The sequence below is a fragment of the Symphalangus syndactylus genome, chromosome 18 (genome assembly GCF_028878055.3).
Source record: "Symphalangus syndactylus isolate Jambi chromosome 18, NHGRI_mSymSyn1-v2.1_pri, whole genome shotgun sequence".
Taxonomy (NCBI): Eukaryota; Metazoa; Chordata; class Mammalia; order Primates; family Hylobatidae; genus Symphalangus; species Symphalangus syndactylus.
In genome coordinates, this window is record NC_072440.2 from 81485626 (window position 1) to 81501086 (window position 15461).

The 15461-nt window shown below is 38.5% G+C and overlaps 1 protein-coding gene across 12 annotated transcripts in view; it reads right to left on the reverse strand.

The window, feature by feature from the left end:
• Positions 1 to 220: 220 nt before the first annotated feature.
• Positions 221 to 15461, reverse strand: part of LCLAT1 (lysocardiolipin acyltransferase 1) — a 203276-nt gene continuing 188035 nt past the window's right edge. For all 12 annotated transcript variants that reach the window (XM_063622746.1, XM_055251828.2, XM_055251835.2 and 9 more), the window contains one exon: positions 221 to 4301. In XM_063622746.1, the coding sequence (XP_063478816.1) occupies positions 3799 to 4301 (503 nt within the window). In that variant the 3' untranslated portion in view covers positions 221 to 3798. The remainder of the gene's footprint in view (positions 4302 to 15461) is intronic.

Sequence of the window (15461 nt, forward strand, 5' to 3'; positions counted from 1 at the left end):
CGTAATTCAATAGTGGCGCCTGGACTTTTTCAATTATGGAGGCAGTACATTGTTTTCTTGATTAGGCCACTTTTCTTAACATCTGTGGAAAAAAGAGACCTAACTGGCCAGCTTTTTCCTTAACACTAGACACTGCAACGCAAGGCATTGTGGGGGAAAAAGTAGCACCTTAACCTGCAGTTACTTGTCATTCCTGCAAAAACAGAACGTAACACACATGTAAACTATTTAATTCACTCCTTTATTCTGGGATGTATATTACAGATAACACAACTCACAAATATACCATTAGACATTGAAAACTGAGGCCATTTTGTGAGTTATTTTTAAAACTTGTTGTTTTGCACATAATGATCTTAAAAAAAACATGAATTACCAAAACCAAGATTCTCTTCTGAAATGAAAATTTAATGTAGGTACAGGATAACTTTAGGGCTATATCTAATCTGAAGCTTATCAGGTAGCAAAACCATTTTCGTTTTCTACAGCATAAATAACAGCTCTAAGGCAACCACTACCTCAGCATGAAGCTCACTTTTCCACGTTAGAGTAGTGTTTACCTGCTACAGTGACCAGTGTTTAGAGACCATTTCCCTTTCGGTAGCAAAAAGAGACTTTACCTAAGAACACACTACATACTACAGAATCCTTGGAACAAGAAAAAGAAAGGGAGCTGTAACTAAGGCACTGAAAGCACATTATTTGTATAAAGAAATGTAAACAATTTAACACCAACAGGCTCCCTCCGTTGGAGTCTTTATTGTAAATGCACACCGGGGCATCATAGTCAGGGCTAGAGTTTGAAGTCTGGGTGAAACAAATGTTTCTGCAGAGTTCAGAGTCTTGCTGCCAATATATGATTTTTAACATGGTGCTGTTGAATTAACTAATTTCAAAGTGACTCAAGTGGAAGCTGGTATTTCCCTTGAATCTGAGTTTTAATAGCATTAACAAACAAGGAAGAATTTTATAGAAGTCCTAAAATTACGGGCTCTTTCTAACATTTATGAGTCTTTTATCAAGTTCTTCTAATGAATTTTAGGATTATTTTGGCTTATTTCATCAAGGAAGTTTGGTGTAAGAACTTGTTACCTAATGGGTGCCCCTCCTTGTAAGTTCATATTTCAAGTTGCATGGTTCATGTCATAAATAAACCACACTTGCTTTAACATCGTTCAGAATGGTACATTTAACAATTGGACATATAGCACTGTAAACAATTCAAAGTCCATTGAGCTTACCATGAAAGAACTGAAAGTGCGTATGTGTCCTGCTGCAGACGAACAGCTGCTCTGGCTCTGGTGCGGTGCGGTGCAGTGAGGTGAGGTGAGGTGAGGTGGGCAGGTGTGGAAGGGAGAATTCCTGAGGCCAGTCACAATTATTGAAGCTAAATTAATTTCTTCCTGACACTTTAGTATTAATTCTAAGTAGTTCTAAGTTCTAAACCATTAACTGTATAGTTCTTTAATTTTTTTAAATCAAAGAAGAAAAAGGCTTTCACACAGATGAATGTATAGGAAAACACAAATAATGACAATTTTCAAGAGGCTTATTGCAAAAAAAAAAAGAAAAAAGGACAATTATTTTTGGAGTTACTGTCTCTAATTCTTAAAAAGCAAGTACAGTGTCTATATCTCTAAGTTTTAGTGCTATACAGCACTAAATGTACTTTATGAATTTGGGGTAGCTAAAGTTTGTATTTTATCTTAAACGTTTTCTATGATGAAAAGGAACAAAAGTGTAAAAAACGAGGATTTTCCCTTCTAAAGGTTTCAAAGCGTTAGAGGACATGCAATTAAATGTTGTTACACCTTGAACAATGAGCCTCTTGAGTCTGTAGGAAGGGCAGACAGGCTCCATTACCAACTTTGGGGTAGAAAGCACAGCTCGCCTCTTTTACCCAGTACAAATGCAATCCTGATTATAAAACTATTTGTGTTTCTAAATACAACCAAAGGAAATCTTAGAGAAACATAAATTAGGAACCTCTTTTATTAAGGGGAAACAACAAAAAAAGGTGCTTTTTAAAAGAAAAAAGAAAATAAAGAAAAAAAACAAGCCATAAAACCATGAAGTTAAAGAGCTGGGTCTGGAGCAGATGTGCGTAACTAGTTAGTTGCTCCCAGCAGGATCAGAAACAGCTTTGGGGGAGCAGAGGAATATGGGTTGGTGTGTTTCAGAAGATGCACCAGTTAATACTCTTTCAATAAAAATGATGTGTCAACAGTGTTCAGCCTCCACCAGTGCTTTCTCACAGAATCTGCTTGGTAAGATCAGTTCACGATGTGTTTACCTTTCATGGCAATTTACAATGCAATTATTGGGTAGGTCACTGTCAAGCAAAAACGAGATATAATTACAGAGAAGGCATTCATGCCCAAAGAGTACATAAAGCAGTAAGTAGCTTCTGAGGCTGGTTCAATGCAGAAGTAAAACTGACAGGTTTGCTAACAGCTAGACTTTTAATTGCCTCATATTTTCTGCAGCTCTGACCAGCATCCCTCTTACATGACAAAAAAAAAAAAAAGTGTGCAGCTCCAACAGAGTGAAAATGACAACACTTTTCTTTTGCCTCAGAAGGAGACTGGTGCTTGGTGTGCTGGATTTTCCACTGACTCCAAATGACAAGAATATTTGGGCAAACAACTGGTCAAAAGTGGGTTTAAATATTACTATTGAAAAAGGAAGGCTAAAACTAAAAAGAAAGATCACTTGCTATCATTATTAAGGATTAATTTTTGTGTTTTATTTTGGTTTTAAGGTAAAATTTGTCAAGGCTACAAGGGGTTGAGTAATTTAGGATAAACCATTACCTCCCTGTCTGCAAGCCATTTGTTGGTTTAATGGTAGATGTTAGATACCCATGCACATGTAGAAAAAACAACCTTCCTTTTTTGGTAGGTTGTAAAGAAATATTTCAAAAGACAGTTTCTGACTGGAATAACAGAATGTTCTGAGTGTTCCTTTAAAAAAGTTTGTGACTTCATGTATACCATTTTTAACAGAAAAAGCTACACCTGCCAAAATGTTGTAAGGAAACCAGCACTATGCATGCAATACTGAGTGTGAGAAAGGAACTTAAACTGTATTACTTCCTATCTTTTAAAATTCAAACTACAGTTTCAAAGTGGAGAGCCTGTGGTTGCTCCCTGAGTCCAGGTTTTATCTTCCACGAGAGAAAAGGGCACAGGTGGTCTTTTGACATCTTGGTCAGCACACGATGTTACGAATAATGAAGGGCTTCCTGTCAAAATGCTTGATCGGTTTCACGACAAGGGGGTTCCGTTTTCTGATCTTAAGGATGAGATGGGTTTGGCGCAGGAAGAAGTATGCCAAGGGAGGGAGCCTGGGCACCACCTGCCTGAGTACCTGGAGGGACAGCGTTCACCTCAGTGAGGTGACCTAGGCAGTCCAGTAACAGCATGTGATCCGGGCCGTTGTTGACGTGTTACAGATCTGCCTCTGGTATGGGGAGTCTGTTAGGATTGGGCCTTTAAGAAAAATGTGTGTGTTCCTTGTCGCTAAAAGCCTGACGATTGTTGTTTAATAATATTCTGGCCCAAGTTATTTCACCCCGATCACTCCCTGCTATGTACACAGTATTGAAATTACATTCAGAGATTAAAAAAAAATTGTAGCAACATTTTTCCCACAAAATTAAGTGCAAAATATCTTTAACAAATAATGATGGCAGTAAGAAATATTTGACATAGTCATGCAAAAATGCATCTGAGCTTACAAAGGTTTAGAACATTTCCAAAATATGCCCTAGGTTTTCACATGGTAAACCTTATAATCTTACTCATTTTTCTTTGAATTTAAATGTGGCTGTTTGTGTAAAAGTCGGTAACATGCAAGTTCTATGATCTCCAGTCCACCAAATATTCTCTCTTGCAGCACAAAGATTACAATGGTGATTATAAAATACCACTTAACAAGACTGTACAAATATATGAGTAGGCACATTGCAGGGCTGAACAGGGTCCAGTACAGTATAGAGAGCAATCTGACCACAAGGACCCTGAGTTCAGACTTGCACGGTGGAATGACACTCTGTCCGGTAAAATAAAAATTCTTCTCCCCTTGATAGAAGGAACGCAGCCTCTCTTCTTTCTCTTCCCACCGTTTGTGGCACCAGAGTTGAAGGTCCTCCTTGGATGTGGGGAGGGTGTCTATTGGATACCGGTGGACATGGAAGTGGATTTCCCTGGGAAAGTCTCCTTGGAGGAGGTGCTTCTCTGATTGAGGAATGTTGTGAGGATACGCCACAGTGATATCATGGACAGCATCAAGGTTTTTACCTAGGTTTTGAAAAGATGAAAACACAGATGAAGCAGTGCTCAATTTGGGTGATAATGATGATTCACACTGCAGGGCAGCACCAGAAACCGAAAAATCAGGACAGTGTGAACCACAATGAACAAACAAGGGTTAGAGATACTGGTGTTCGTGGACACCTGGGTCAGTATTTACCAGTCATCTTTAGTTTTATTTCCTGCTTGCTAATTACCACAAAAATCTTTTAGAAAGAAAATATCTTCATTTGCAGAAACAGTAATCTGCCATTCTAAAACTATTAAGCACATTAACTCGAATTTGAGATGGGAATTAAACATTACAGGGCTAGCTCCTTAAACACCAACAGAATTCAGTTTTGATACCTCCTATTAATATAACCATCTCTCCAAATAAAAGTAGACTTTCTCACCTTTAACCCAATGTTACCACGATAGCTACTGAAAAGAAAAACTTAAAATCAGACTTAAGTGGTGAGAAACATGTGAAAACTACCATATACTTTTTTATTTTAAAAAACATCAACTTGAGCTACAGGGGCACACACCTGTAGCCCAGGTACTTGGGAGGCTGAGGTGGGAGAATCACTATTGCCCAGGAGTTCAGCCTGGACAATACAGTGAGACTCAGTCTTTAAAAATAAATAGATAAATAAACTTGAACTCCAATTAAGACCCTGATCCTGTATCCTGTCATCCTGAATTTAACTTAGGGGGTAAAGTGTTTTCACTGAAGTGTTTTCAGCAGTCACAGGCCAGATTGCTAGATGCTGGAGATAGACAGTCAAGTAAGACATGGTCCTAAACCTCACTCAAGATGTTCTCAACGTAACTGGCGAGGCAGGCATGCATAAAGGCCTAAATAGACCTTATGGGAACACATAAGGTGTTAGTAAAGGAGAGGAATGAGTTGGGGTAGTGGCAGAGCAAATGTTCCAGCAGAAAAGCACAGTGGGGATGGGAACACTAAAAGTGGGCAGGAGCCATGTGGTCCAAGACCTCATGTTATTCTTCAGAATTTAAACTCAATTCTGTAGGTGGCAGAGAAGCATTTTAAATGGTGAACTACTTAAGGATTTCAGACAGAAGGGACCCATATATTTCATTTTAGCAAAGATTACTCTCTGGGGGCAGTGACCAGAATGGTTTGGAGAGGACCAGGGGCAAAAGAGGTAGAGCAGTTTGATGGCTATTGCAATACAGCAGGCAAGAAATGGAGAGGAGGTAGGGGCCAAAAAAGACATGTCCAAAAAAGTTACAAGGAAGAACTGATGTGATACTGTACAGTGGTCAACTGGATGTGGCAGAATGGGGAGGAGGAGCAGGGAGGAGTGAATCCAGGTTTGTCTTTGGCTCAGGGTAGCGAGTAGATGGTGGGGCCATAGAGATTAGAAATGTAGGTGGAGTGTTGGACCTGTAAGGGACCTTGGGGATCACTTAATCCAATTCTTTATAAGAGGCCGAGAAGTTTGGAATTTTGCCCAAGGGCACACCGCTTGTTGGTGCCGAGTCTCTGAATGTTACTTTCTCCTGAACCATGTTACCTTCAGTGAGAAACTTTTGATGAGGACTTTGATTACTTACAGAACCATATGATGCAGACAAAACTAATGTATGCTGACAGAAATCAGAACAGTCGTTGCCTGTGGGGGTGGGAAACAATGAGAAGGGAGCATAAGGAAATTTTCTGGGTGACACATTTTTAGATTCGGGTGTGGATTACATGGTGCTTACATATGTCAGAATAATCAGATTGCACATTTAAGACATGCGCATTTCACTCTTTACATTTTACCTCAATAGCAGTAGTAAAGACAGGAAGCAATTCCCCCACCTTATCCCACATTTACCCTTACCACTGAACAGGTTAGGTTGTATTCACGTTTTAAAAAATGATTATTCAAGTTTTCTGCAAATGTTTGTTAGTCTCCATTACTCTGTGATTTACTTTAGGGTAAGAACCAGGCTTCAATTTGGTTTCATAACTGAATTATAAAATAATCAGCACTTAATGAGAGCTACTTTATAAATGAAAATACCTACATCAACAGGCTTAGATTCAAAGTTGAAAGGACAGCCCTTCAGGAGTGCTGTATATTGTTCGTAGCGGGTAGAGGAAGTGCAAATGAAAGGCTGACTGAAGAAAGCTTCAGTGGAGGCCAGGCGCGGTGGCTCACGCTTGTAATCCCAGCACTTTGGGAGGCCGAGGCGGGCGGATCACGAGGTCAGGAGATCGAGACCACGGTGAAACCCCGTCTCTACTAAAAATACAAAAAAATTAGCCGGGCGTGGTGGCGGGTGCCTGTAGTCCCAGCTACTCAGAGAGGCTGAGGCAGGAGAATGGCGTGAACCCGGGAGGCGGAGCTTGCAGTGAGCCGAGATCGCGCCACTGCACTCCAGCCTGGGTGACAGAGCAAGACTCCATCTCAAAAAAAAAAAAAAAAAAAAAGCTTCAGTGGAGCTGTATTTGAAGACAGACTAGGCCAGCCCTGCTTGGCTCCAAAGAAGAGAACTGGGGGCTGGGTGCGGTGGCTCACACCTGTAATCCCAGCACTTTGGGAGGCTGAGGCAGGCGGATCACCTGAGGTCAGGAGTTCGAGACCAGCCTGACCAACATGGTGAAACCCCATCTCTACTAAAAATAAAAAAATTAGCCGGGCATGGTGGCACACATTTGTAATCCCAGCTACTTGGGAGGCTGAGGCAGGAGAATTGCTTGAATCTGGGAGGCAGAGGTTGCAGTGAGCTGAGATCGTGCCAATGCACTCCAGCCTGGGCAACAAGAGTGAAACTCTGTCTCAAAAAAAAAAGAACTGGGCCAATAGTCAGAAGCCCATGGGAAAAGCTTTGTGACTGAGCTATCAAGAGGTGATCTATTTACCATTTGAGAAAGGGCTGGCGCTGACCACTTGCCTTGTATGCTATAGTGGGAATTTACATGCTGAAAGGTGGGCTGTCCGATCAAGCATCCAAAAAAGACCCTATTTCATCGCTGATAGACTGAGTATGATACATTCCTTAAGATGTTAATATGTTTACCTGTTAACTCACTTGCATTAAAAAAAAAACAACAGGCAATCTTTCATCTCTATTACTTCATGAGAGATGAAGCTTTTCCTTGACTAGACAGTACAAGCTAGTTTAATATTTTAGAGCATTCTCTATCTGCAGACCTCAGAGGCCATTCATTCTGCCCGCCAACCACAACCATAATCCTTGTTTTAGTTGCCTTTCCTCAATGCCACTCACCCTTTTCTTTCTCTCACATGGAGGTAAATAAGACATCTTTACCTCCTGTAACTTGTCATGCCAATTAGCCAGATTCAGGACTATGTTCACATTTCATTTACTTTCAAAACTCCTCTGCAATCAATACTTCTGCTTCTACCATCCGTGTAAATACTTCTCTCCTCAATCAGGATTACAGGTCTTCATCAATATCACCTTTCACAACAGCCTTGACCGATCTCCTTTCCCCATGTAGCTCCTTCTACCTCTCTACTCAGTCATTCTACATGACTGTCACAGTCAATCTTAAAATCTTAGGAACAGCTCATTCACATGGCCCAGCCTTTCTCATACAGGTGGTTCCTAATGCTTATGGATCAAATACAGTCATGTGTTTTTACAAATTGGTATCAAAATGGTGAGAAGAATGACTCTTTCTTCCTTCTTCTTGACGATCAATAGTAAAGGTGTGTGTGTACCACGTGTGTCTGTGGGATTATAATGTTCAGTATAGAAATGGCAAGTTTTGAGATGACAAGTTTGATGGCACCACTGAGAAATTTTCCTTGATGAAAGATTCTAGATTCATGGCAGCACCAAATGTGGAGGGCTGTGGACACAGACTGCCTAGGATCCTGGCTCTGCCTCTTGCTGAGTTACTCGATCTCTCTATGGCTTACTTAGTTCCTATATCTATAAATTACCTAAGAAGGTTGTTGTGAGGCTTAAATAGCAAATTCTCAATAAAGGCTGTTTACTAGGCTGTACCCTTTTTCTCTAACTTTACCTCCTGGAGTCCACTGATACCAACATAGTATGCAAGGTAAATCACATTTCAGTACTATCTCCATACCACTGTCAACAGCACTATTCACTTGGGCCCTGAGAATGCCAGTTAGAGACCTCTTAATTTAACTTTCCTACTCAACACAAATATTCTAACAAGTATTTCACAAAATTGCCAAAAATACTCCCTCTGCCTCAAATATTCAGCCTTTTTTCCTGAAGTATTTCATCTCAAATCCTTTCAATGTCTAGTTCAAATGCCAAGCGTTCTAAGAAGAAGCTTGTTCAAGTACCAAGGCCCAAAGTGGCCTTGCCTCCTGTGAATGCTTAAAGCACATACACTGATAACCTCATTTGGGTACCTGGTTGCCATCCTGTGCCCTTACTAGATGCTCAAGTACATTAAGGGCAAGGACCATGTCTTTGCTTTTTTAGACTTATTACCAGCACAATGCCCTCCACTAAAAAGGCTCTAGAAATGAGTAGTTGACCAATATTTGTATGGTCTGCTATCTTCTCATCTAAAAATATAGAAAATAATTATAATGCTCTCTCCATTGAGTTGTGTTAACAATTTGGTGAACTAATGTACAGTGAGCTCTTTGAACAGTACTTGGCATATAGTAAATTCTTGGATGTTAGCATCTACTACAATTTCTATGACTTGTTCCATGGTATGTTTTTTTTTTTTCAACTTGGGTTCTATGAAGTCTTGGTTCTGAAAGAATTATAACAATCTTGTGAAGGGGGAAAGGGTTCACTTTACAAAAAGGTAATATTCCAAAAGTTTTTTTAAAATTGCTTGTTTAAAATCTAGAACTTTAGAATGATATTATAATTTAATTAAAATGTCATCTATATTATAAGCAAGTAAAGAGTAACACTGTAATGTTAGAAACTAAAAAAGACAAAGTGATGAACGGAACTAGGTGTGGAGAGAAGAAAGATAGCTTATACTTTGACACTCATTTCCCTGAGCAGTGCTGGCAGCCTAGGCTTTCCTTAAGCATCATAGAGACTCGAAAATGTGTTAACTCCAAAAGCAAGAGAGGAGGAAATGGAGAATGGCTTTTATACATGGAGAGTTGACTATCTTGATACTTTTATTATATATATATATATATATATATATATATATATATATATATATATATAGAGAGAGAGAGAGAGAGAGAGAGAGATGGGTTTTACCATGTTGGCCAGGATGGTCTTGATCTCTTGACCTCGTGATCCGCCCACGTCGGCCTCCCAAAGTGCTGAGATTACGGGCGTGAGCCATTGTGCCCGGCCACATGTAACTTATTTAAGATTACATTTTAACACCTGCTTTAAAAAAATTAAAATAAAAATCTATTTTCTATTTTCCAGAACTAAATTCATAAATCTAACTGCATGGATTAGAGTTTTGAGTTAAGTAGCTTGTCATCTAAGATGCATTTGAGTTAAAAGGAAATGCTGAGGCTGCTGATTTTGTACATTGTTTTTCAAATTAAAAAGAAAAATTACTCCAAGAAGATAAAATTTGGATTTAGTAACTCAGCAATCATTCACTGTGCCACATTGACATGGACATGTAACAGTACATAGCTAGTAATAAAGCACGACAGATTGGCACTAGTCAGTACATTTTGAAGAACAGTCTTCAATGGACTGATTCAGATATATTTAGACTAAAAATACCAATAAATAATATACCTTTCAGCTTCAAAATAAAAGGGTATGCATGAAGCACTTAAAACCAACTGGTATTATGGTTCAAACAGTACCATTTTCTTTGAGTATTAAAATACTACTGTTTCCTACTAGGAACATTATTAATTCCTCCTTCTACATAAGTTGAATACTTAGGCAACAGAAGGTGCAGTCAGGCAGCTCTCAGCCCTGCCTTTTACCAGCTCTACGACTTTGGCATGCTCACTATAAGCCTTGGCTGTAAATGGACACAACAGTCCCTACCCTCATAGGGTTTTGTGAAGAGCAAATGGGATATGGACTTTACAGTGCTTAGAGAAGTGCCTGGCACATACTCTTCACAGGTTGTTCTTGGTGTATCATCATTATTCTTCCTCTAGGTGGGATAATCACCATTACCACTTGATGTGAATTTAGATTTAGGTTGCTATCCTTTACTTTCCTTTTTTCTCTAGATTTCCTTGTCCTTTGAGAGAGATGAAGTCTGTTATATGGCATGATGTGGTTTATTCTCAACATGCAGTCCACTCCTCTCCCATAGCATAGAGGGAGAAGCAAAGCTGTTTAGAGGACTGACTCTGGCTCCGAGCCCTATTATGTCTGGCATATATTCCTCTCCATCCCTACTAACTCACTCCTTAGACATTTTAAGTGAAGCATAGACATTAAATTGTCCCATGGCATTCAGAATTAGAAGCTGATGATCTGTGCTCTAGGATCACTGGCCATCTGTCCCATCTTTTGTTGTTGTTGTTTTTTATTAAGTCAAGGATAGTACTCAATCTTTTTCTAAATAAGAACCATCTTGAGCTTCAAAGTTAACCTTCAGCTGGAAAGTTAAAACTAAAAATGGTATACTTGTGAACAGTCTTGCTTATTCAACTTCAATTTGATTCTTTACAGATATTTTTAGAGACACCTATTTTCACATTTCTATCCTAAATCTGTTGTACTGTTTGTGTTTTGTATAAATGGTGAATCTTTTCAGTGCTGTTTATCTCTCCTAATGAATACTGGTTCTCTGGATCTTCAAAACAAGTTTAATTTTCCAGATGGAATAAAAATATGTCAACATGTTCCAAAATTTGACTTTAATACATTAATAGATCACTGAAAATCTGAATAACAGTATGCACTTGCTGAGGCTGGACTTAAAAAAGCAATGTGAAATTTAAATCACAGCTCTTGGAACTCTCATATATAAAAAAATGAATAGCCCCAAGTGCCTAGCTATTAACAGTACTTATCTACTATGTCTATATTTTACTGATAATTTCTACAACTTAAAACCGTGGAAAGTCAAGGCTGAGTACCTGTTAATTTCAAGCTTCTTCAGTGAAAACATCTGAAATTTGTAAGGAATATTTTTCACATAATGCATTAAAAATAAAAGGAAAAGTAACTTTGCTATTATATTGAGCTTCCTGGCAAGAGTGATAAACATTGACCTCTACTGGATCTGGCAACATCTTGATACTTCAAGGACATCATATAAATTATAATCACACTGGCCCTTCAGCACCCTGAATATTTCCTTTGTGAGAGATGCCAAGTGTGGTGTAGGGCATGCTGTGGTTTATTCTCTAACATTCAGTCTACTCCTCTCCCATAGCACAGAAACAGAGCCTTTAGGATACTGACCTGAGCTAATCATGGCAACCCTATATCCCTTACTGGGGACTGGTTCAGGAATAAGTTCACCACTCAATTCGGGACAATAAGATATGAGAGGAGTATGTCTAGGGCTTCTAGAGAAAGTTGTCTTGCTCCCAAGAGAAAGCCCTACGAAAACCACGTACAGAAAGCCACAAGAAAACCACATACAGCTGACACCATAGAAGTCAGAATGGAGATAGAAGGTACCAGGACCTAGCTCAGATGGCTGGGTGCCAAAATTTAACCTTTAAACATACCCTATTGCTAAAGTTGTGGCTGTGTCAATGCATTTCCTTACCTTTCAACCTGGTTTGAATCAGGTTTTTGGCTATAAGCAGTTAAAGTACTCTAACTGATACAGTATCAACTGGTGGGAGTTAATCATCAATTACAACTTACAGGAGAAACTGTTGCATTTTCTGTTTTTGAACAGGCTATTTCTTTTGAGTGTTCTATTTACCTTCTACTGTTACCCTAACAGCATGCAAATCTCTGACTGATATATATGTGGACCCTAAGGAAGCATTTCTCCAGTATCACCTTAAAGATTCATACTTTATTTCAAAGTACATTTTGGCTCATATGAGGTCAAGTCCCTTTTAGGTGACTCAATGCCATTCATCCTAAAAAGCCAATGCTGAGAAATGGACTTCTCTCAAGTGAAGAGTCAGGGTTCATAACAAACTACAGATAGTCCTACATGTGGGCCTTCAAGATAATTTGAAAAAAGTAGAAGGCTGTTTTCTCTGTGCTTCATATTTAGATATAAAAGTAATTTTATATTAGCATTATCACTTACTTTTTTCATGTGATACTTTATTTCTCTGAATTTGAAAAAATATTTCCCTTATTACAAAAGGTAATAGAAGTTACTATAGATAAATGAAGAAAACGCAAGTTAAGTCTATAGAAGAAAAAAACTGGAATCATACCAACTGATTTCCTTTAGGTATATATCCTTCCATTTGTTTTTTCCTCCCCAAAGTTCAGGTGATACTTATACACATAAAACACCTATGGAAATGGATTGTTATAGACAATTGTATCCTCAAAATTCATATGTTGATGCCCCAACCTCCAATGTGACTATACTTGGAGATAAGCCTTTAAAGAGGTAATTAAGATTAAATCAGGCAAAAAAGGTGAGGCCCTGATCCAGTATGACTGGAGTCCTCATAAGAAGAGGAGGGCACACCAGGAATTTCATGTCCAAAGAATATCACGTGAGGACATAGTGAGAAAGTGGCCATCTGCGAGCCATGAAGGAGAGTCTTCAGGAAAAACTGACCTTGCCAACACATGATCTTGGTCTTCTGGCCTCCAGAACAGTGAGGAAACAAATTACTTTTGTTTAAGTCACTCAGTCTCAGTCTGTGTTATCTTGTTATGGCCTCTCTAGCAGACAAATACATACATAACATATACCTTGAAAAAAAAAAAAAGATCTAGAAATGGAACCATACTGTAATACTGTTGTATAATTTATTTTTCGTGCATCTTTCCATCGATGCTGTTAAAGACTTTCTAAAACACGTTATAGATGCACAATATTTGATTATATAGATATCACATTTAAAAAAGTTTTCATATTTCTAAGTTGTTTCCACAAAAATCACGTTTAAATAGATATCTTCAGAACCTTAACTAAAAAGGATATGAACACCTTAATAGGCTTTAGCTACATATTGGAAACTGACCAGAAACATCAATTTAAATGTACACCAAAAATGTATAATAGTGCTTTCCTTTTCACACTTTTACTAATGCTTGGTATTGTAATTTTATGAAAATTGCCCAGGTATATAATTTTGTATATTTCTTTTTTTTTTTTTTGAGATGGAGTTTTGCTCTTGTTGCCCAGGCTGGAGTGCAATGGCGCAATCTCAGCTCACTGCAACCTCCACTTCCCGGGTTCAAGCAATTCTCCTGCCTCAGCCTCCCGAGTGGCTGGGATTACAGGCGTGTACCACCACGCCCGGCTAATTTTTGTATTTTTAGTAGAGACAGGGTTTCACCACGTTGGCCAGGCTGGTCTCGAACTCTGGACCTCAGGTGATCCACCTGCTTCAGCCTCCCAAGGTGCTGGGATTACAGGGGTGAGCCACCATGCTCAGCTTCATTTTGTATTTTTATGTCTTTGATGAGAAAAAATAAGTTTATTGGAAAAACACAGTGGTAATATAATTTATTTGTCATCTTCTTATGACTTTGCAAGAGTTCTTTACTCTCTACCATATACATAGTAAATGTTTTCTACATACTAATTTTGCCATATAGCCACTCTTGAGTTTACTTTGTTGGATTTGCTCCTCTGAAATGCAGCTTCATTTTCTTTATCCATTTTCTATAAGTTGTTTGTCTCTAGCCAATTTGCAAAGTCCCTTCTTTATCACAGATTATTAGTCCTCTGTACACCGTGTTGCAAGTATTTTTATAAATCCATTATCTATCTATTGACTTCATGGCATCTTTTCCAACCCGTGTGTGTGTCTAGTCAAGAAAATTTGTTATAGCTTCTGGATTCCTAGTTTTGTCTGTCAGTCCCTAATATACATGTATCCCATATTTCTCTGAAAGATGAAATACGTTTTTTTCTTTTAGCTTTATAATCCAGCTTTACTTTCTTTCAAATAGATATCAGTTTTTCAAGCAAAACAACTCCTGGTTTCACCTTGTATTGAAATACCAACTTGATATTTCAATTATGGCACCGATCTCCTTTCCTCTTGTATTAAAATACCAACTTGGTCATTTATTAAATTCTCACATATATAGATATCTAGTTTCCCTTCTCTTTTCTGCTCCACTGATCTGTGAGTATTCCTGCTTCAAGACCACACTGTTTTCCTTAGTGACTCAGTATCTGGTAAAGCAAGTGTGCCTCTGTATTCTTTTTTTTTTTTTTTTTTTTTTTTTTTTTTTTTTTTTTTTTTTGAGACGGAGTCTCGCTCTGTCACCCAGGCTGGAGTGCAGTGGCGCGATCTCGGCTCACTGCAAGCTCTGTCTCCCGGGTTCACGCCATTCTCCTGCCTCAGCCTCTCCGAGTAGCTGGGATTACAGGCGCCCGCCACCGCGCCTGGCTAATTTTTTGTATTTTTAGTAGAGACGGGGTTTCACTGTGGTCTCGATCTCCTGACCTCGTGATCCGCCCGCCTCGGCCTCCCAAAGTGCTGGGATTACAGGCGTGAGCCACCGCGCCCGGCGCCTCTGTATTCTTTTTCAAACTATACTTGGCTTCTCCTGGAACAACTATTTTGCAATACAAACTTGAAGAGCATTTAATTCAATGCCAAAACAAATACCTTATATCCCTCCCAAAAAACCTGTCCTGCAATTGCATTTGCATTATATTTACATAACAATTTTGGAAGAATTGGCAATTTTATATCCTCTTCTCATCCAAGAAAATGGTATGCTTTTTCTTTCCTTTTGCTCAAATCTTATTTTATGTCTTCTAATAAATTTCAGTTTTCTTCACATAGCTTGTGATGTTTTTAAAAAAATTTATTCCTAAACTATTTCATAGTTTTTATCACATAACTGTGAATAGAACATAATTGTGAATACAACATGTGTTTCTATTTCTGTTTCTAGGTAATCACTGCTAGAATAGGGACAATTCTTTTGTTGTATATTTATATATAGCCAACTTACAAATTTTTTTTTATTGTAATTGAACTTTTACTAGACTTTTTGACCTTATAGATTGCAGCAAAAACAGTTCTATGGTCAATTTTCCAGTCTTTTGGTAGTTTTATTGCTTTCATTAACATTTACTTAAAGTTTTGAATTTAAAATGTGAGT